We start from the raw sequence: 23,660 nt of genomic DNA, 5'->3' as shown, positions 1-23,660 counted from the left end.
CCAAGACTCCTCACTTTATCTTTGGGGTTGTGACACTTATTTGTATTTGTGTCTCCATAGGTTGGTAGAGTTTTCTCCTGTGGAGGTGACACACAGCTGCGAGCTGCTTATGACCCGTGATGGAAGTGCGACTTTCATATGATTATGAGCATGACGGTCACAGGAGCCTCATCTGGGCGCACATGTAGCCGCACTGTGGTACATGTGATAACCTAGGCCTGGGTAATTTAACACACCATGATGAATGCAATAGGAGCAGGGTCGTGTTTGAATGAATGGTAGATCAGTGTAATTTCAATTTAAAGGTCCAGTGTGTAAGATTTAGGTGAAAGGGATCTATTGGCAGAAATTTCATGTAGACTAATTCTCATGTTTTCTCTAGTTTGTTTCATCTAAATTGTAGTTTTCTTTACACCAGAAAAGGCCCTTTATATTCAAGTACTTTATATTTACATCGAGGGGGTCCTCTCTACGAGGCCGCCATATTTTTTACATAAGTCCAGACTGGACAAACTAAACACCTTTTGAGTTTTTATGACAACTGAAGCTACCACTGTTTCTTTTTCATGTTTGGAAGGAGAGGGTGAGGTGAGGGGTGTTCAGCTGCAACATGCAATTTAAACACTGCATGTCACAAAATTCTACACACTGTACCTTTAAATGCTTTTTTGGTCTCAGTGGGGAAAAGGGTTTCAGAGAGGACAGTGCTGTGCTGACAATGATCAACAAACAGAAAACTGTTTTTATCAAATATTCGTGGACGCAGCTACAATAAATGAAAATTCAAGTTCAAAACACTATGTTTCTGTCTTTATTTTTACTCCACAATATACATTTACTTTGCATTCATAAATTGTACAAGGCCTGTATGGAGTTAAGAAAACAACAGATTTACCATGAATTACAACAATTGGAGATTTATATTAAAAGATTAAAGTGAACATGCATGCCACAGAAATAGTATTGGTACTATTAATAATCCCTCACACAAGCTAAAATGTGCAATAAAAACACTGAATTGTTCACAATAAAATTTAATATTCTAAATTAAATAACTGTACAATTCGTAAATTGTAAAAACGGTTGTGTTTCTAGAGTTATTCAACTGCCACTGTGTTCTTTGCCCTTTTGATAATTTGGAAACAAGTGACTTTTTATGTCAATATATTAATATGACAAAAGCAGAATTGTATTAAAGACCATTTTTGTCACTGGATACCCACTTCTTGGTCATTGCTCTGTTTTAGTCTTTGCTTTTGACCTGGAGCGTGTGTTGACATCTGAGGATAAAGGCTGAGTGGGTAGGGATTCAGGATCAGGAGGAAGAGGAGGTGGTGAAGGCCTGGAGAGTGGAACAAACAGAGGGGGTTTAACAACTTTGACTTTAACCTCCTTACTTTTATCCTTTTTTTTCCTCAAGTGTTTATCACAGTGGTTCACAAAGGTGTCCAGCTTGACAAAGGTCTTGTTGCACACTTTGCAGTGATACGGCCGCAGTCCTTTCTTGAGGCGTATGTGCAGCCGGATGTATGATGATCGGACAAAGGTGCGGCAGCAGACGCCGCACTTCAGATCCTCTGTGCTACCCTGTGTTTTCTCAGGTTGAGTCGATGCTGCTGCAGGCGCTGGTTTAGCCTTCCCAGAGGACTCCTGGGCTTTGTGAGTGAGCAGGAGGGACAAAGACCGAAAACCCTCACCGCACCGCTCACACTTGTACGGCCGCTCCCCTGTGTGTATACGAACGTGCGCTAGGAGCCCGGCCTTCTGCGTGAAACACTTGTCACAGTAGGAGCACTTAAAGGGCTTCTCGCCAGTATGGAGCCGGCTGTGCGTCTTCAGATGGGAGGCGCGGCCGAAGGTCTTGCCACACTCTGGACATTTGAACGGCCTGTCTCCACTGTGGATTATTTTGTGCGCCATCAGATGGGAGGACTGATGGAAGAACTTGCCACAGGTGCTGCATCTGAACTTCCTCTCCTTGTTGTGGGAGGTGAGGTGAAGGGTCAGGTGGGCGGAGGAGATGAAGGTTTTGTTGCATAGGCTACAAATGTGGGGGTCCAGGCGGATGCGCCGGTGCGGCCGCCGGCTATTGGGGAGGCTGTCTTCCGCTTGGCAGGACAGGCACCTGGTCTGGAATGTCTGCTGCTGGTTGGGAGAGGACGACGTGCTGGTCGAGTCAGGCTCAGGCTCTGGCAGGCTGAAAGTGCATCCACAGTCTGAACACTGGCCGGCCTGCTGGTCTTTATCACTGGGTTTATCCAGCATGGTGCTTTCTACAGCCACAGTGTAGGAGCAGGGGTTTCACAGGGACATCTGAAAGTCAGAAACACTTATTTAGTTATTATTATATAACAGTAATACTATAATAGTACATCCACCTGGGGAGGCAGTAGCTCAGTCCATAGCGACTTGGCTTGGGAACCGGAGAGTGGCCGGTTCAAGTCCAGCATGGACAGAAGTTGGAGAGGTGCTAGTTCACCTCCTGGGCACTGTCGAAGTGCCCTTGAGCAAGGCACCAAACCCCCCAATTGCTCTCCAGGTGCCTTCATGGCTGCCCACTGTTCCGTGTGTGGTCACTGTGTGGATAGTGTTCCGTGTGTGCTCCGTTCACACGGATGGGTTAAATACAGAGGTCAAATTTCCCCATGTTTGCATGTTGCATGCTGTGTGTGGGACCATTAAGAGGAATCTTAATCTTAAACTCTGCTTAATAGCTGTGTTATTATGAAAACAAACCAGATAGCATAGGGATGTGGGCCACTTCAGGCATTGATGCAGCACTTCTGGCCTTCTTATGGCCCGGAAATGGATGTGAGGCTAAAGTGGCGCTCATGTTAAATAGCAAATACAGCCCACAAACTGCAAAACAAATGGGGCAAACATGCAGTGACATGCGGCAAACATGGTGGTAAATGGTGAATAACGCCCAAATAGCACAAAACAGATTTGGGCCACCTTTGGTTCACATGCTATATTTCTATGGCTCACTTGTGGCCTCAGTGCCATCAGTCCACGCGGTATGTGGGCCGGATGACAGAGTGACAGAGTGGAGGAGTGACAGTGGGACAGTTTGGGCCCAAACAGTTTTGCAACGATTCAACCTGTACAGTGCACAAGTGGTCTGATCACAGTGGTTGCTGATGGACCAGATGATTGATATCCAAATGTGACAATCCAGATGTGCACCACTGTACTGTACAACCAATCAGCTGTGCTGCAGGCCTCGGTACTCGTCCTGAACAATGAGGTTATTGGAGGACGTGTGTAATGGCGGATAAATAAATGATTTACATACCGCGTTCATCCTTCTCTAGAAACGAAAACGTGCGTTTGTTGAAAGCATTTATCTCTCAAATGCAGTAACATGTCACATTGACACTATTTTTGTCCGATCACATCTTACGTCCTGTCTTTTTCCTGCTGCGAGAACCTGCCCCCGGATCTGTGGTGAACACATGATAAAAAAATAGTCTGCAGCGCCATCTAGCGAGCGGCGGAGGAACATGTCTACACCGCATGTGTTTTATTGTAGAGTCACGGTGCGTTTACGTGCTGTGGAATAAACATGGACACTGTAAGAAGAAAAAACACGTGTGGTATTTACGTTTTTAGAATGAACAGATACAATCCTAAAAGAGCATAGATGTATCGAAGGGAGTAAAATAGAAACAGAATAAAATGTAGCATTTAAAAGGAAAATAATCTGAAAATACAGTGAATTTAAAAAGATACATCAATTATGAATGAATTGACAAATTAATTGATATAGGTCAATTAAAAGGTAGGTGTTGAGTTATACCAACTATGCTGCTCTCAAGTTTTCATGATGGCTGTTCCAGAGTGGTCCATCGCGCTAAAAGAACGCTTCCACCATGGTTCTGACTTTGGGTAAAACTAAAAGGCAGCTACCAGAAGACTTGATGGTTCTGGAGGGTTGATAAGTTAAAAACAGATCTAGGAGATAAGTGAAAGGAAGACCAATGAAAGGATTTTAAAATGGATTCTGAAGCAAACATGTAGCCAGTCCAGAGCCTTTAAAAGTGAGTGTAATGTGAGCTAGTTGTAATTGGCCTATGTTCTTTTTAGGGAGACCAGAAAGTAAAAGACAGTTAGAAAATGGCATCTATAGGCCTGGAGTCCTCAGGAGATGTGGAAATGTTTAGCTGTGTCATCAGAGTACCTATAGAAATCAATGTCGTGCCTTTTGATGACGTTACCGAGTAGCAGCATTACTGTGCAAACTTGTGTACATTGGTTTATATGTGATGACCTCAGCAACTCGGTAAACTTCGCAGGCGTTTCCGAGTTGTTCCAACTTGAAGTGGCGTTCAAACGAATTTTCTCAGTCGGGAAGTTGTTTTTCTGATTATCCTGACAGTACGTGAACGCATTCCCAACAGTGGAGAAACTAACTAAAGCTACAATAATAAACAAATGTGTGTGTGTGTGTGTGCGTGTGTGTGTGTGCGTGCGTGTGTGTACTTGTCCGCTCATCCTGTCAAGTGCACATCACACACACACAAACACTTCCGCCCAGAAGAGTTAAGTTTCGTTTTTCCTGATACAACAAATGATCGCTGAATGAACCATTTCGGATGAAACGGTCTCTGAGATAAAGTTTCGTTTTGTGAAAACTGGCACTGACGGAGAAATCGAAAGATACAGACTTGAAGCTGGAAACGTCTCGTGATGTTGGGGCAGGACATGTGCAGTCTTTATATTCTCATGATGTGACTGCATTCAGTCTTTGAGTGAACTCCCCAGCAGCTGCAGACCTGAGACCATCCGTCGACCCACATGTCTGAGGTACAGTGATTTTTCTGCTGTCACCATGACGGAATTTTATTAGAATAACATGAAATTATTATGGAAAATACTTTTTATACTAGAACATCATAAAAATTAGGGGAAATCAACTTTTTTGCAGTAGAAAATTGAAGCCAGATAAATAAGGAAATGTTCCTGGTCTGAATGTCTCTTGTGTCTCTTTCTATTAATTGTTTCACTGCCCTATTCATATATTTGTGTATTTTTGGTTTATTAATTATTTTTGTCCACTTCCTGCTTTCAAGTTCCACTTTGCTGAGCCAGTAAAATTGAAATCACACTTTCAGCCCTGTGAAGGCACAGATGTGGATCATCTGAGTTGAGCCTAAATGACGTCAATAGTATTTATATTATATATTATTGGACTTTATAATTTGCAAAAGTTGAAACTTTGCTATGTTAGTCTTGAGTCCACCTGCTCATGCAAGCAGCAGCAGTTGGTATCTGCATCCACAATATGCAATGTGAGTCAGCAAAAATGATCTGGACTTGGAACCAGGAACTGGTTCTCCTGAAGGCACCACAAACCTTCTTTTATCTTGATTTTCATTTCATCAGGAAACAGATCTAGAGTCAGTCTGTGTATTGAAAGATTGGTTACATTGGCATTCTGGGTCTGACTATATGTCTGAACCACAGCCTGAATCTTGATATGGCAAACTAGTTAAAAATCTAAATAGATATATTGGTAAACTATTAAATGCAGTTCTAATTGTTAGTGCCTTTTCCACAACTGTATCAGTTCACTGACACAGGGTTAGAGTTTTTTACATTGTCGGACATTTTAAAGTTTCTGATGCAGAAAACGTTCAATTCCAGATGAAACTGTGAAAATAATGCAAAAATACAAAGATCTATCCTCTGGGTTTTTATTCTTAAGCCTTTACAAATGGACTTAGAGCAATCAGAGATCAGCAGCTCTGCAGCAATGAGCTTAAGCTTGTGTGGGATTTGTTTTGTCAGTGAGCATAAGGGAGGGGCCGTCATTTAAAAAAAACAGTGAGGAAATTGTCTTCTGCTTGGAGCTGGTTTGCCTTCACCTCAGGTTTATGTTATCACAGAAACAAAGCAAGGAGACTGAGTCAGAACAACCCTACACTCATACTTATTTTTTATCATTTTTAATAACACTTCCTTCTGTCCACTGCATATAAAATACATTTTTTCCACATTATAGTAATAAAGAATTCTAAATCATGACATTTGGTTGTTTGTTATGCATTTATATTGTTGCTTTTAAATGGTGTGTAACATTTGCTTAGGTGTTGCCCTGTTGTTTGTTTTATGGAATGTGGTTTTTGGATTTGTACAATGCTGTGCAACTGAATTTCAGCACACTCAAAAAGTTGGCTAATGTTGCTGGATGACGTAACACACTAATTACCACATTCATGACGTCATCATGTGGAATGGGCATCCTGCCATGTGTCTAAAGATTTCAGCCTTTTATTTTTACTCTCTTTCTCTTCTACTCTGTTGTCACATCAATTGAGCTTTACTGAAAAAGACTTTAAACTCTATAGTTGATTCAGTAGTGCAAGGATTACTGGACCATAGAGCCTCTAGCTGGTGTGCACATTTAAACACAAGGATCTAAGAGCCATTTAACCAATTATTGGGCGAGGTCGATGAAAGGAGGAGGAATGGAATTATTCAAGCCTTCCTCTGGTCATATTCCTCTGTTCAGCATCCAGCCCTTATAGCCTCCCCATCTCTAATCTCCTCCACTGTGCACTGACTGTCACAAAATAGACATTCAGGCTTGAGATTCTTGAACATTAATACATTTCTCTGATTTGGTTGTCAGACAGCAGGACCCCCATGAAATAGAACATGGTCCATTAAGACTACAGATTGATATGTTCCAAGCTGCGGTTGTTTATCACTACAGTCATCTGAAATCAGCAAACACACAAGTCCAAGACAATGATTGTGATTTTAGCTACAATTACTTATGAAAGAATGGCTCAGGGAGACAGTTAGTGGAAGCTTGTAAAAGATAAGTCACACCACAGACTAAGTTTACATGGACAGTAATATTACAACTATTGACCTTATTCTCAATAAGACATTATTTTGATCAGAATTTTTACATGAGCTGCTAACAGAATATTCCATTCACATTCCACTTTAAATGTTACAGAGCATATTCTGATCATAGCGTTAAATAGCTTAACTGCCGTACATGTTAATGTTGTAAAATGCATCGGATATTCCAATGGGATGTTATGATGTGATTAGGATGTATTGGTAACACTAATATGATCTGATGCAGGCCTTCAATTATTGCTTATTCCAAGTATTACCTTTATTCAGGTTAAGGTAATCAGAAAAGACTGTTTACATGAAAGTGAGACCATTGTCTTAAGCAGGTTAATATAAGATAATTGGTGTCCATGTAAACAAAGCCACTGTCAACTGCCATACTGTGGGGACAATTAATTGCGATGTAGCTTTGTAAAGCATTAAAATGACAATTCAGCAGCACTGATGTATTTATAATATGTTTTTTTCTACTAACAGTTTGCTTTCTGAAGTCCTCAGGCCTTAACTAATGATTTCTGAATTCATTATTAATGAGTAACTGTGCTGGAGTCTTTGCAGTTGTCACAATAATGTGATTCTGTTACAGCTGCCCACACAGGGAGGATGAGTCAGAAGACAAAGAAAAAAGCTCGGTGAGATTCACCTGTATCTGTTTTTACATTGATGCACCGACCCATTACAGTACGAGGGGGATCACCTTTTATTTCTCTTTGGTAATTCTGAAGGCAGTGAAGGAACATGTTGTGATGATGAGTGACTCATTTCCTCAGAAACATCTGACTTGAAGTTATCCTCAGTGGTCAGCTGTGCGAGGAGAGAGAGCGGGTTGCTCATGAATCAGAAGGTGTTGATGTGTCATTGAGCAACATACTGAACCCCAAAGTGTGTGAAAGAAAAAGCACAGCATACAGTAGCACTGTATAAATGTGTGTGTGAATGGGTGAGAGAGTGGTCGATAAAAGTAGAAAAGCACTATCTAATTACAGTTCATTTACTTAGCCGCAGGACTAGAATACATAGTTTTGTAAACCGCTAGTTTCTATATGAATCTATTCTTATTGATCATCATACTTGCATTAAATTATTTATTAATTCCATATGTCTGCAAAGTCATAAACAGTATGAGTAACAGTATTTTTTAAATGTATTTCTAATTTCTTTGTTTACCTAATCTCTGTCTTTTAATGTGTTTGGATTTTGAGTCTATCTTTAAATTAATAGTAAATTCGAATCCTCATTGATTTTGCTTTGCCACTATTATTAAGCACAATAAATAAATCTGACTTGACCCCATTCTTCCAAAGTCTTGAGTACTTCAGGATGACTCGCCGTGTGTTGATTTGGATTCTAATTCTTTCTCTTTAATCCTGCTGCTTTGTTTAGAACGTCCTTCGGGGCAACAGCTCCACCCTTCATCGACTACCTGAAAGATATTCTACGTCGATACCCAGACGGTGGACAGATTTTGAAGGTTGGTATACAGTCAGTGCTCACTGGTCGTAAAAAAAGACATTGGAGCTAAAGGCTCAATCCAATGCTTAAAGTGCTTGTAACAAATTTTTGTGTTGATGTAAACTGTATGAGCATTAAACTGGAAGTTGCCCTGATGATCGCAAATCCTGCTTCGTATTACAGGCCTCTGGTCTGCTGAACTCTGTTCATGGTCAAAATTTTTATATGTCAACAGGAGCTGATTCAAAATGCTGATGATGCTCAAGCCACAAAAGTGGTTTTCATTCATGATGAGAGAAGCTATGGGACCAAGAGCCTGTGGACTGATGAACTGGGAAAATACCAAGGTACCAAATTGATAAATAATTGATAACTTGATACAGCTTATTAGTCTACCAGCAAAACTTGGTTCTCATGATCACTTGATAAGAAGTATGATGTTTAAATCATTTTCTCGTATGTTGCTGGTTGCAGTTACATTAGACCACAAAAGACACCAGGATTACTTTAATGTTAATTACAGATGTTTTACCCAACAGTTTAAAATACTGAGTCTAAGCAGAAAATGAATTGCCTTTTGTCTACAGCATTTCTACCTCAGTTTGTGCTGCGATGGACTTCATATTACGCAGTTTGAGAGAAACTGGAGAATATTAATGAACACATGGATGAGTTGATGTAATGCCATAAGCCCTTTTCTCTGTAACTATTTTTTTAGGTCCTGCTCTCTATGCATACAACAATGCTGCATTCACTGGTGATGACTGGGAAGCAATTCAGAGGGCAGGTAGGAGTGACAAGCGAAATGACCCAAACAAAGTTGGGAGGTTTGGAATCGGCTTCAACTCTGTCTATCACATAACAGGTAAACACATGTCCAACTATTAGTATTAAAGAATGTATGTCGCAAATTAATGGCAAAATATCAATTTTATCTTATTTACAGATGTGCCGAGTGTATTCAGCTCAGTGCACCTTGGCTTATTGGACCCCCAAGAAAAAATATTTGGAGACAGAAATGGAGGTTTTCTGTGGTCTTTGGATGATCCAGAACACCAAGAAGCCCTGACATTCATGCATGATCAGTTCCAACCCTTTCGAGATATAGTTTCACTTGTAAGCGAACAAGACTGGTCAAAAGTCATCATGGAGGATCAGTGCTTTGACGGCACAATTTTCAGATTCCCTTTGCGTAATGAGGCATCAGAAATTTCGGATAATCTATATGACTCTAAAAAGGTGGTTGAGCTCTTCGACAGCTTCATTTCAGATGCGGACCAGAGCCTTCTGTTCCTCAAAAATGTGACCGCTGTGTCACTGATACATATCAACATACATGGCACTGTGAACACCAGACTTAAGGTGATATCCTCAGTGCCCACAGATGTCGTTTTGGAGTCAGAAGAGGAGTCAGTCATTGAAAGTTTAACAAGGTTCAAACTAATCACCCTCCACTCAGACGCCCACAGAGAAACAAAGTGGCTTGTGACAACATGTAGCATGAAGGAAGGCATTGTAGAAAATCTTGATTCACTGGCAGATAAGTTGAAATTTTTGCCTCAAGTTGACTTGGCATTCCCTTGTGGAGAGAACAGACAGTGCAGTGAAGGTCGACTGAGCTGCTTTCTTCCCCTCCCAAACAATGAGTTCAACAAAACAGGACTCCCAGTTTATGTCAATGCGTGCTTTGGTCTCACAGACAACAGACGACAAATCAAGTGGCAAGAGGAAGACCAGAGACATGATGAACATGCCATGTGGAATGAACTGCTGATGAAGGAGGTGCTCCCACATGCATACCTCATGATCATTCAAGATGCCGTCAAACTTGCCCAACAGTCTATTCTGCCTGTCTGTTCTGTGTACGATCTGTGGCCAGATATCGCCCAAATACAGCACAAAGACAAATGGTATGCCTTTGGTCTGGATGTTCTTAGTCACTTGTTCTCACAGGATGTAGCTCTCCTCTCTCTTGCAAAAGATGAAAGAACATTTGTCACACTATCAGAAGCCGTGTTCCCCTGCAATGGTCCAACAAGCTCTGAAATGCTGGACGCCATTAAAAACACTTTGGTTTCCTGTGGAGAAAATCTTGTCACATTACCAGGACCTGTTGCAAGAGCCATAAATGAGGCCTGTCCATACCTCAGCAGCCTGAAACATGTGACTCCAGCTTTCTTGAGGGACATTCTTCGCAGCATTGGCGTGCATAACATCCCTAAAGACGACAAACTATGTGTTTTGGAGTATATCTTGAGTGATGGAAAATACAGAGAACTTGAGGGTCTTCAGCTGCTACCACTCAATGATGGCTCATTCAGATCTTTCACAGACAGAGAGGAGGACACCGCTTTAATTGACAGCGATGAGTTTCCCAGGTAAAACATATTTCTATTAAAATATTATTCACATGATGTGTTGTGTGTATGTGTGTGTGTTAAATGTTTCAAAAGTCAAGAGCACACCATGAGACATAAACTCCCAATGTTGATAGAGGAAGATGGAATTGCAAATTTTGGCATCAAAATCACAAATGTTGCTCCAACTGCTTGTGTTATGTGGCTACATTGGTCCAGTTATGATGGAATAATTAACGTTATGGTAGTTTGATTAGATCAAGATGGATAAGAACCTTGAGATTTCAGACCCTCACGTAAAGTGGCAACACAAAATAAAACATAGCTTGAAAATCAACCTGAACCAAACCCTGGATTTGTATAATCATTGCACCCCTTGTACATTTGTATGTAGGGCTTTTTTGTAGAAAATAACTGCCTGCAAGTGTGGTGGTTTCTTGGCTCACACCCAATCTCAAAGGCTTTGATTTTTAACCGTATGTTTTTTCCTGTAACATTGAAACAAAAAAGTACAGCGATATGGTTCATTGTTTTTTTTAAGTTTTTTAAAATCATGTACTGTAATTACAGCAGTTCGATCCCTAATAAGGTAAGTTTGCAGGGACTACTAATTGGCTTACTCTTTCTTGCTTCAGTATTTTATTTGAAAATGTGTATGGTTTTAAGCAGTTTTTGATCATCTCTTCTATTGGATTGAATCTAGACTGATAGACACGTGCTCTCTTTTTTGCAGAGCCTTGCTGCCATGCTGCAAACACCTCTTTATCCCTGATGATCTCAGTCCAGCCTGCATTACCCACCTGAATGAACTGGCCAGAAAAAGTATGTCATTTTATAGAATACAGTGATCTAAACGTTAATTGTATTTGTAATTTGCATGTTGTCTCACTACATAAACATATATTTATACATATATTGTTCCAAAAATCTGTTTTATGCAGATTTCTACAAGGTCATCAACATTGACGCAGAACAAGTGGCTGACTACACAAGGAGGTATTTGCCACCAGACTGGAAGCAGACGAGGACGGGTCTTGTTACCTGGAACATCGGCAGCAGTCAACATCCACCTTTTGAATGGCTCCAAGAATTCTGGAAATTTCTCAATACTCACTTCAAAGAGTTAAGTCAATTCACTGGAATACCATTAATACCTGTCAGCCCCCTGTCTGTCAGTCAGGTTGTATCACTAACACAACTACAACAGAGCACAACCCTCATCTTTCAGAAAAGCAAAAACATGAGCTTGCCAGATCAGATAGCTCAGTTGGTGAGCAAAGCCGGTGGCACAGTGGTTAGAGGAAACGAATGGCTCCAGCACGTAGACTTAGGCTCTTACGTGCTGTGCCCATCTCCGAGGAGCGTCATGAAAGTATTGGTGAATTTAGACCCTCAGAATCTCATTCAAAAACTCATGAAGGCCTCTCACAAAGCACGAGAAGAGCTGAAAGATTATCTCTCTCGTCTGGATTCTCTCTCAAGGAGTGAGAATGATTTACTCTCAAAGTTACCTCTCTTTAAAACCATGAGAGGAGTTTGTTCGGCAGCTCGATCAAAGCAGGCTGTTCTTCTGACATCTGGTCTAACAGTACCAACAGAGCTCCCAATGCCTGATTCAGTTTTGCAGTGTGCTACTGAGGCTGATCGCAGATTGTTACAGCTGCTCAAAATTAATCTCTTGAACACAGCCGAAGCAGCCCATCTCCTCATTGACTGTATTGAGAAGAGATCTTGCAGCAAAGAAGACACAGAGAAAATCATGACTTGGATTTTACAGCATGGTAATATCCTTTTCTCTCAGAATCAGATCTTGAGAAGCAGATGTAAGGACTTGAGCTTTATTGAAGTGAACGGACAGCTCAAAAAGGTGTCAAACTTTTTGGATCCAAGAATTAAAACTTTCTCAGTCATTTTTGAGTCATATCTCTTCCCCCCACACATGTACACTCGCACATCACAAATGCTTGAAAGCCTAACAGATCTTGGATTGCTAAATAAAGAAGCAGATGTGTCACCTCAGCATTTGTTGTATGCCACCGTACTGATTGACAAAATGCGTCTTTGCTCTCCAACTGAGGCTGAGAAAAGAGCTCAGGTGCTCTTAAAAATGTTGGATGCCAATAATCTACTGTCAAAGCTTTCTCATGAGCAGCTTCAACGCTTTAAAATGCTCAAATGGATCCCATGTGATAAACCTGGTTATGACAAATCTCTGAAGAGATGTTTCTTCTGCCCAGATGAAATAAGACACTCTGTGTTTAAGGACATTGTTGGACATGTGATGCCTCTAGTGGGAAATGTCAGTGACAGAGTTAGCAACAAACTGGGTTTCAAATGTCGACCCCCACCTGAAAAAGTGATAGACAATTTATCTGTCTTGACATCAAAGGCAAAGAAAATGGTTGATCCTGACACAGATGTGAATTTCAAAACAGAGCTGCATAGCATTTACAGACACATGCAAGATAACATCTCTGAATTTGCAACATTGATAAACGGGGACACACGCTGGCTGTGGAGCCACAACCAGTTTGTTTCACCAAAGGATCTGGTTCTTGAATACCCACATAATCTAGACCTGAGCTCTTACATTGGAAAAGTGCCCGATGAATTCCTGCCATACAAGAAGTTGCTCCGGAAGTCAGGCCTGAGAACGCTGATTTCAGATGAAGAAATCATTGGCATTCTGCATTCTATCCAGCGAAATGTTGAAGGAAGGCAACAGCCATGTGCAAGTTCCTCTGAGGTAAAAGTGTCAATTGAAATTCTTAACTGGCTTTGGAGAGAGAAGAAGGCAGTTAAGGATGACATACCAGTGCCAGTCATCTTAGAGGGTGAACAGTACACACTGAAACAAGGTTCCACAGCAGTCTTCTGTGATGTCAGCAAAAACGGGTTGAAAGAGCTTAAGTGCAGCCAGGAGGAAATTCATGTTGTACATGAGGAAATCACAAAAGCAACAGCTGAATGGTTGAACATTCAATTTCTCAGTACCTTTATCCTCAATCCAGAGTTAGTGGGAATAGAGCAGTGTGGACAATCTGAGCCAATAACAACAAGGATTAAAAACATTCTTAAAGAATATGATGAAGAAAGTGATGTATTCAAAGAGCTCATTCAGAATGCAGAAGATGCTGGAGCAGAGGTCTGCAAATTCATGGTGGATTTCAGAGTGCACAAAGATCCCCCTGAAAGTCTTATTGACGCTGAAATGGCCCTTTGTCAAGGACCTTGTCTTTGGGCATTTAATAATGAGCAGTTCACAGATGAGGACTGGGAAAATATTGTCAGAGTGGGCTCTGCTTCGAAAGAAACCAAGGTGGAAAAAATTGGAAAGTTTGGACTTGGATTCAATACTGTGTATCATGTGACAGATGTTCCCTCCATCCTGAGTGGCAACCATCTTCTCATTCTTGATCCAAATGTAACTCATCTTAAAAAGCACATCAAGCAAAAAACTAATCCTGGACTCAAGCTTGATCTCTCTAAGCAACAACTATTTCATTGGTTTCCTGGTCAGTTTGGACCATATGAACACATTTTTGATTGCAAATTTAGCAAACAAAGTCCTCCTAAACCCTATTCAGGCACTCTGATCAAACTACCTTTCCGAACTGAAAAAGAAGCTCTGAAGTCAGAAATAAGCACAACAGTGTATCACAAACACAATATCCTCACTTTTCAACAGCACCTAACTAATAATTCACAAACTCACCTGCTTTTTCTGAAGAAAGTCAATGCATTAACACTACAGAGGATCTCCAGCAATGCATCAACTCCACCAAGAGATGATGAAATAGAAGCTGTTCTGAGTGTCTCCAAAACCGTTGTGAGTGCAATGAGGATTCCTGATGAATCCTGTGTGTCAAAGCAATATCAGGCTGAGAAATCACTGTTGAAACTTGATGGAAAATGTAAAGAGGTCATTGATTCCACCACAGTCAGTGTTGTCCAAATCACCAGTCAGCAGTCTGGAGTATCTCATGTCCAGTCCTGGCTCCTGTACAACTGCTTTGGAACACAGCAGTCTTTTAAAATGGCTCTTCAAAAAAACAAAGAAGCCACGTTCTCTTTGCCCATAGGGGGTGTTGCTGTGCCTTTGCAAAATAATCCAAAATCTGGGAAACTGGTCTCATCACAAACAGACCTCGTTGGACAGGCATTTTGCTTCCTTCCTCTTTCCATTCACACAGGTCTTCCAGTTAATATAAATGGTACATTTGCTGTAACAAGCAACCGAAAAGGTCTGTGGGAGAGTGGGGTTAAAAATGACTGGAACAAAGCTCTTCTACAGGATCCTGTAGTGACGGCATATATCACAACACTTTTGACACTTAAGAAAATGTCCAAAACCAACCAACTGGAAGATTACTGTTATCACACCTTCTGGCCTGACAGAGAGAAAGTGAGTGAAACTTTCAAGCCTTTGGTGGATGCGTTTTACTCCAGCATTGCCCAGCACAACATTGGTCCAGAGCTCTTTAGTGATGGAGAACATTGGTGCTCAATGGACACTGCCATATTTCTACACGAGAGCATTGGAGATGATAAGGAACTCAGTGAACTTGTCATACAGCTGTGCAAGAAATATGTAAAACCACCCAACAAAGTTGTTCCTTTTCCACTGTGGCTGAAAAATAGCTTCAAAAAGGCAGGCCTGGAAAAGGTTGTAGAGAACAGAACATGGAACTGGGAAAAGTTTTACCAAGAAGTAGTGTTTAACAACCTTGGTACCATCGACCATGTGAGCAGAGATACACTTTTACTGCATGCTATCGATCTTCAAGTCAAAGGAATTGACAATCGACTCATCAGTGAACCTTGCATTCCCACAACAGATGGACAGCTGCAGTATATCAACAAACTTGTGAATCCAACAGGGAGAGCTGCCTGTCTTTTTGAAGCAGAAGAGGGGAGGTTGCTTGGTGGGACCAAAAATGACTTTTGCTCCCCCAAAAGGATCAAGCGCTTGTTGGAACTTGGAATGGCAAGTGACTATCTCCCATTGAAAGAAATCACACAAAAAGCAGGCACAATCAGCAAAACCTGGAGCACTGACAGAGAGAAAGCATATGAGAGGTTGAGCTGCCTTCTTGAACTTATGAAACATCACATGACTGTGGAAGACTCCCCCCAATGGAAAACACTGAGGAAGATTGAATTTCTTCCAGCATTTTCACCTGGTGATAAGAAAAGAAATGTAACACTCAGAAGACCCACTGATGTGTTTAGTGACAAATGCACACTTCTCGTGAACATGACACAACCCGTGCTGGATCATATCAATCTGAATATACGCGACAATGATCCGCTTCTACAAATTTTAGGAGTTCATGACAGTCCAAGTCCTGAGACAGTGCTTCAGCAGCTGGAAGAAATGTCTAAGCAGTCCCAATCCACTGACAAACCTATGCTTCACGAAATAGCACATGAGTGCTATAAGTTTCTAAACCAGTGGCTCAGTGAGTGTGAGAACTCCAATTTTATCTCACAGAGGGCAAATTCATTCCCTTTCATACTTGTTGGCAGTACATTTATAAATGTGAACTGTGTAGCTGAAAATGAGCAGTTTGAAGCAAAACCTTACCTGCATGTACTTCCACCTGGCTTCAAAAGATTCACAAAACTCTGGGAATGTGTAGGTGTTGAGAAAAAATACACAATCAGTCAGTTTGAAACTGTCCTCCAGAACTTGCACTGTCAACATGGAAACATGCCCCTGCCAAAGAGTGATCTGTCAATGTGCCTGACAATTTTAATCAAAGGGATATATGAGCCCAAAGAGAAAACAACAGTTGACTGTCTGATACCCAATGAACATGGAGTTTTGCAACCTGCAAGTGAGCTGTTTTACGATGACAGCCCATGGATGCCTGTGGCTTCTGGTGTCACATTAAGCCACAAGGATATCGCACGTGCTATGGCTCAGCACTTTGGAATAAAAACAACAAGGCATCATACTCTACAAAACCACATAGCTGAGAACATTTCACAATTTGCATTTCAGTTTGAACAGCAGGAGCAACTGACAGTTCGAATAAAAAACATCATTTCAGCCTATCCGTCAAAAAAGGATATCCTTAAAGAGCTAATCCAAAATGCTGATGATGCAGAGGCAACAGAAATCCACTTTGTGTGGGACAAACGACAGCATGGCAAAGAAAAAACTTTTGGGAAGAAATGGAACCATCTGCAAGGACCAGCACTGTGTGTGTTCAACAACAAAGTGTTTTCTGATGCTGACCTGGCTGGAATTCAACAGCTGGGAGAAGGAGGGAAGCACAACACTCCAGGAAAGACAGGAAAATATGGTGTTGGATTCAACTCTGTTTACCATTTGACTGACTGCCCCTCAATCCTCACTGGTGATGACTTACTGTGCATTTCTGATCCCAATCAAACATACATTGAAGGTTCTTCAGACAAACCACTTTCTGGCATTGGCTATAAACTAGCTGATGAATTCAAGAACATGTACATGGACGTCTACAAATCCTTTCTTCCAGACAACTTCCCTCTCAAAGATGGCACCATGTTCAGATTACCTCTGAGGATTGGTACCATGGCAAACAGCTCTAAAATATCAGAGCAGGGAGTCACTGACAAAGATATGAATCTACTCTGCTCTGCTCTCTCCAAAGATCCTGAAGGATTAATTCTGTTTCTGAAAAACATCTGCAAAATCAAAGTCCATGAAATCAATCAGCATTCAGGGGAACTCACAACACTCTTTGTGGTTGAAAAAAGTCTACCACAGAAAAGCAGAGAAGAAAAGGATGCGTTTGTAAAACTTCAACAAGAAGCACTTCTATCTGACAAAGCAGTATCACCGCACAACGCGATTTATGAAACCATAATTTCAACCTCACGTAAAAGACAAAGCAAGTGGATCATTGCAGAGCAGTTTGGCTCATTCAAAAACACAGGTGGAAGGGAAACAATGTCAGAGCAACTTCCCCAAGCAGCAATAGCAGCACGTGTGAACTTAAAGACTGAACGTGAGGATGGTGGTTGTTTGGATTTTCAAGGAGAAGCATTTTGTTCACTTCCTTTGCCTGGGAGAACAGGACTTCCAGTGCACATCAACGCAAACTTTGAGGTAGATTCTTCCAGGAGAAGCCTTTGGAAAGAAGATGGGCAAAGTCTGAAAACAAAGTGGAATGATTCATTGAAACAGAATGTCATTGCTCCACTGTATGCAGATCTCCTTCATTACATCAGCAACACAATTGCAGAGAAAAAAGTGTCTCTTGGATGTATGGGCTCGTTCTTCAATCATCCATACTTGTTTTTTTGGCCAACTGTGTCCCAAGATGTTGATCAGAACTGGCATGAAATGATACACGAGGTGTACAGATCAATCAAGGAAAAAGGCCTAAATGTGATTCCAGTGATGAGAAGGTCTACGCGTGTAATTGCAGGCTACACCTGGATTGAATACTCTTTTGACTGGTGTGACATCAGAGAAACTGAGACAACAAAGGCACTTCACCTGACACATCCAGAAAATGAAGAGATGAATTTCATTTTGGAAGATCTGGGAATGAAATTAGTTCCCTTTTCTACTAAAATGCAAGAAGTTTGGGAAACCTTCCAAAGCGCTGGTGTTGAACTGAAAGATGTGAACCCTTCAACTGTACGGACTTTCCTGAAAGAAAAACCTCTCCATGACCCAAAGCAAACGGATGAAGCATTACCCCTGCCTATAACTTCCACTCTGATTAGAGATGATCAAAGATGTTCAAACCTCTTGAAATTCTGCTTAAAAGATCTCTTGTTGCAAAAGGTCACAGAGGACAACGCTACTTTACTTGATGGGCTTCCACTTCTCCTCACAAGAGATAAAGTTTTGAGAGTGTTCAACTCTGAATCTCCTAAACTGATATCAGGATATGAAAGTTTGTTCTTCGACTACTTGGACCAATTTGCAGATTGTCTGACCAACAAAGAGCACATGGCTGTTCTGAAAAGATTTAACCTCATCGAAAGTCTGACAGTTCCCAATGCAGCAAAATATCTGAAGCCATTACTTCAGCATCATCTTGATAGCTGTGCTGTTGATTTAGACACTGGTCTCTATGACCCAAACCAGACAACGTTGAGGTGGTTGAATTTACTCTGGAAATTCATAACAAGCCAAATTAAACCTGCAACAGCCAGTGATGATGAACAAACTCTGACATTCAGTGATGTGAGGCAGCTTTTCAGTGACTGCTACATTCTACCTGTTGTGTGTCCAAGGTTAAACGGAAAATGCTTCTTACAAACAATGACAGATATGCAGAGTGTGATTCAGTTTGCCTCAGACAGGGACATATCAGGCATCCTCTTCAAACTTGGTTTCATGAAGCTCAACATTACATTCTTCTCTGACATACATTTACTACACCCTGAGCTTATGGATGTCAGTGATGCAAGCTGTGTGCTGGACCAGGTTTATAACATTAACCACTCAGAGTTTTCCAAGCTCTCCACTAATGAGAAAAGTGAGCTTCAGAACTTCCTGCACTCTGGAGTGTCCAAGGCCGAAGACACTCAAGACTATCAGAGGAAGCTCAGGTCCCTGCCATTATTTGAAACAATATTTGGGGAGAGAGTGAGGATTGATGGACACAAGGAGGTATTTATCCTCAACACCGAACATTTGACAACCTTTCCAGATTTGTTCCTCCTGCCCAACAGCAACACAATTTTTCTCAAATATCTTGAGAACTACAGTCTGTCACAATCACTGAACATCAAAATTCTGACTGACATGGAGTTTTTCATGAAGTTCATTCTGCCTGTTGTACACACACTCACAGAGAGGTCAGCACTTCAGTGCTTCAAGCTCTTACTGTTACTGCAACATCATCCCAGCTACTTTAAATATAAGGACAAAATCATCTCCTCGATGAAGATGGTGAAATTGATCCGCAATTCCCAAGGCAGTTTGGAGACGGCATCATACTTCTTTGATGATAGCATCGAGCTATACAAGAAAATGTTGCACCAGGAGAGATTTGTGCCTAAGAGATTTTGGGCTGAGTTTGATGAAGGAAATCCAAAAGAAATGAGAGAAACAAAAGAGCTGCTCAGAGAACTTGGAATGAAGCATATTGTGTCAAACGATGACATCATAAATTTTGCATACCAGTTAGAATCAGAAGCAAAAGAGAACTCGCAGCTTCAAGAGTTGAAAGAGAAATCAGCCTTACTTTTCAGAACAGCCTTAACTAAAGTGAGTCAAGACAAAAAGAATGAGGAAAGGTTGCTGGAGAGCATAGCCAACATCAAGTTCATTTTTCCTGTGACAATTCAAAAAGAACTGTGCGACTATCACCAACCATTTGCAGCTGAGGGGAGTGTTGTTAAAATCAGAGGCTCTTTGATGGATATCAATCCCAAGCATCAAGAATTGATTTGGTCTTCAATGCCAATCATACATATACCAGTTTATCAGTCTAAGGATTTGCTGGAGATGATGAAAAATGCAGGTGCCCATGATCAACCACCTCCACAGTGTGTAACCAGCAATATGAGCAACATTTGTCAATCTCCCTGTCAAACTGACAAGTTGATAGAAGGCCGTGCTATCGTGTTTCGAAGTTCCTACACCTTCCTGCAAGCCAACACATTTGACAGTCGGCCACTGGCTGGTCTTCCTGTTGTATTGGTTGAAAAAGACAAAGAACTTGTGAGGACTGATGACACGTCTCTTTTTGTCCCCCATCACAAAGACTTTAGACCATATTTGTACAAAATTCCTTTGGATGATTTAATTTACAAAGAGTTCTTCAAGAAAATAGGTGTAAAGCAGAACCCTACTGCTGTGGAGTATAGTAATGTTCTGGCAGCAATTTATGCCGAGACTTGTGATAAACCACATCTAAACCCAAACCAACTTAAAACTGTAAAACGTGCCGTGGAGCAGTTGTTTCGGTTAATCAAAGACCAAGGAGACAAGTCCCATGTTAAAGATGTGAAGTCTTTGTATCTCCCTGCAGTAGATGGTAAATTGTACCGCTCGTGCACACTGTACTACAATGACACAGCATTTGAGACCAAACGGTTAGAAGTAGCGTTGGCTGGTGACTTCCTGTTGCTTGAGAAACTCAGCGAATGCCATTTGGAGACAGACACCTATGAGCATCATCGGTTGGTGAAATTGCTGCCTCTGAACCTGCAGCCAAAAATGCTGTCTCAGGTCACTGAGGAGAAAGTAGTGGAAGCACACATGCAGCTTTGTGAGCTTGAGACTGACTGTGAATTCAGTGGATGGTTTGATCAACATCTGTCCTCATTTGCATTCAGACATGGACTCATTTGTCTTATCAGAGCGTGTTCTCGAGGAGAAATAAAACACGAAGATGCTGCTGACATGTGCGAGAATACTTTTGGCAGTATTCAGATTGTCTGCTGCAAAAACCTGGAAACAAAGCTTTGGCTGAAAGAACAGCCACTACAGAAAACTGCCACTGAAAACGATGTTTTTGTCACACGAGGGCAACAAGGCTGCGTATTTTACCTAAAACACAATGATGACATGGTTTTGAAGGTTATAAATGAAGTCATTATGACACTGACAAGGGAGATTATTGCTCTTTTAGGCAACAAAATTGCACCCCATCACCTCCCAGTCCTTGGACAACTTCTTATGTGTGACAGTTTACAAGATGTTCAGAAAACTCTGGCTAAGAATGGGATCCATGACAGCACTGAAAGTAAAAGTTTGCTTTTCACACCACCTGCCCCTGGGACAGAAGTACCAAAGGAATGGCATGATTCCTTAGACATGAACATCTTCAATAACTTTGAGGAGGGGGAATATGTTGCCTACAGCACTGACCACAAGTATAGTTATGCAGTTATTGTTGAAGAACTGCCTGGAATCTCTGGACAGCTTTCACGCAGATACAAAGTAGATATTGGTGAAGAGGAGCCAATTGAAGTCAGTTGTCTTGACCTATATCAGTTTAAACGGGTAAAGAAAGCAAAACTTGGGAGGACTTGCAAATCTGCTTCTCCCATGGAGCTGGAGCTACTGGCGGGAGCTGTGCCGCCTCATTCCCAATCATCATCTACAGGATCCTTACCAACCTCTGTTGAGGAAGCTAAAAGGGAAATTGACAAGTGCTTGGAAGAGATATGGTCTCTTCCTGCGGAGGAGAGGCATAAAGCCATCAAGCGACTGTACCTCAGGTGGCATCCTGACAAAAATCCTGACCACCAGTCTCTTGCCAATGAGGCATTTAAATACTTGCTGAATCGAGTTGAAGAGCTTAAAAACGGCAGAGGCAAAACCACAGGCTCCTCCTGTTCAAGGGATTACTGGGATTTCAGCGACTTCTACCAGCAATGGAATCAAGAGGCCAGGTATCACCGAACTAATCGAGAGAGATTCTCTGGTGGTTCTGGTTATTCTTACAACTTTTGGACTAATTATGGAAATGTCCCAAGGCCAAACAAAGAGGAGGCTCAGCGCTGGTGCAGACAGGCTCGCTGTGATCTCAATGCAGCCTACAAGGACAATGGTGGGGGCAGCACAGAATGGTGCCTGTTCAAAGTCCATCAAGCAGTGGAAAAGTCTCTCACAGCTGCCGAGTATAAAAGGCACGGTCAACCTTCCTCTGGCAGCTCCATCTCAGCCCTTGCCGAACGAGTTTCCCGCTACAACCTCCAACTGACAGATCTGCCTCATATAGTGCAAAATCTTAAGACGCTGGGAGTGGATAACAAAAAGACTCAGTATCCCAGTTGCCATCCATATCCACACATTCCAAATGAGCAGTTCGAATCTGAGAACGAAATGCAAGCACTGGAGAAAGCGTCTGAGCTTCTCAGTGCAGTTGAGGCATATGTGAAATAGCGATTTGAGAGTCGTGTAATGCTGAGAAAGCAAATTTAAGTTAATTTAATTAGTCATATGAGTGGTATTTAAACATTACTATAAACAAAAACAAAAGAAAAATCTTTTTGGACTAATTAGTCTTTTACCATATGATTTGTTACTGAAATGTAAATAACAGGGATTTTGTGCATGGTTGTAAACGTTTGACTTCTCACTGAGGATCAATACATTCATTTTCATTTATACATTTTCATTTTGGATCAGTACCGTCACCATATAACTTGTTATGAAAATGCAGATATCAAAGAATTGTTGTTATGTCACCATTTATGAATACTTGCTGAGGACCAGTATAATCACTCTACTACTTTGCTATGTTCTATTATTGTCTGTAACCACTCACTGAGGACCAATATACAGTGATGATTGTGTGACTGGTATGAAAGTGTTAAATGTTGTCAACATTTATGGCTCTTGCTGTGGACCTGTATATCCACTGCACTTTATGTTCTATTAGTGTTTCTAAGTACTCATTGAGAGCCAATATACAGTAATCGATTTATGTCATGTTCTTTTTTTACTTTTAATGGCTACTTGCGGAAGATATATAATCACTGTACCACTTTGTTTTGAAAATGCAAGTGCATGTATAATTTTGTCATAACTTCTTTCTGTTACAGTTAAATCACCTTTTTCCTGTTGAAATAAAAATAAATTCAAGTTAAATAAAGGATGAAAAGATTATTCTTCTTTCATGTTTGTTTTCAAGTCTTCTCACAGGTAATGTAGTGTGAGAGTTTTGACAGTGTGTACATGTACAGCACCACGTCCTGGTAAGCTTGTGAATGGAGTTTGCACAGTATTCTTAATTAATTATTATTACTATTATCATTATTCTTACTATATAGAACAAGCCTAAGTCATTGCCTTTTTATAGAACAAACAAAAAACACTATTAGCACTGTTGCTTCACAGCAAGAGGGTCCCCGGTTTGAATCTCTGTAAGATTTCCATGAAAGGGATCTATTGGAAAAAATTGAAATAAAATAATCCTAGTGATGTTTTCACTAGATCAATTGTTGCTTTCTTTACCCTAGAACGGGCTCTGTCTATTTAAATACTTATAAACTATATTTACATCAGGAGAG

The 23,660-nt window shown here is 41.1% G+C and overlaps 2 protein-coding genes across 3 annotated transcripts; one reads left to right on the top strand and one right to left on the bottom strand.

The window, feature by feature from the left end:
• Positions 1-788: 788 nt before the first annotated feature.
• On the bottom strand, positions 789-3,461 carry LOC109631211 (zinc finger protein 675). Of its 2 annotated transcripts, none has more exons than XM_069532841.1 (2): positions 3,404-3,461; positions 789-2,313 (listed from the first exon to the last, which is right to left on the bottom strand). In XM_069532841.1, exon 2 carries the CDS (start codon positions 2,263-2,265, stop codon positions 1,231-1,233), a length of 1,035 nt encoding a protein of 344 aa, XP_069388942.1. In that variant the 5' UTR covers positions 2,266-2,313; positions 3,404-3,461; the 3' UTR covers positions 789-1,230. The 2 variants fall into 2 exon arrangements, with proteins under 2 accessions (XP_069388942.1, XP_019945393.1); XM_020089834.2 differs by having other exon boundaries at positions 3,296-3,449.
• A 1,042-nt stretch (positions 3,462-4,503) lies between these two features.
• sacs2 (sacsin molecular chaperone 2) lies at positions 4,504-23,242 on the top strand. The gene is made up of 8 exons (XM_020090054.2): positions 4,504-4,806; positions 7,460-7,505; positions 8,257-8,344; positions 8,561-8,672; positions 9,044-9,190; positions 9,272-10,703; positions 11,416-11,504; positions 11,624-23,242. Exons 2-8 carry the CDS (start codon positions 7,477-7,479, stop codon positions 22,528-22,530), a joined length of 12,804 nt encoding a protein of 4,267 aa, XP_019945613.2. The 5' UTR covers positions 4,504-4,806; positions 7,460-7,476; the 3' UTR covers positions 22,531-23,242.
• Positions 23,243-23,660: the final 418 nt, after the last annotated feature.

Source organism: Paralichthys olivaceus, chromosome 10 (assembly GCF_024713975.1).
Source record: "Paralichthys olivaceus isolate ysfri-2021 chromosome 10, ASM2471397v2, whole genome shotgun sequence".
NCBI lineage: Eukaryota > Metazoa > Chordata > Actinopteri > Pleuronectiformes > Paralichthyidae > Paralichthys > Paralichthys olivaceus.
This window is presented reverse-complemented; position numbering and strand designations above follow the sequence as displayed.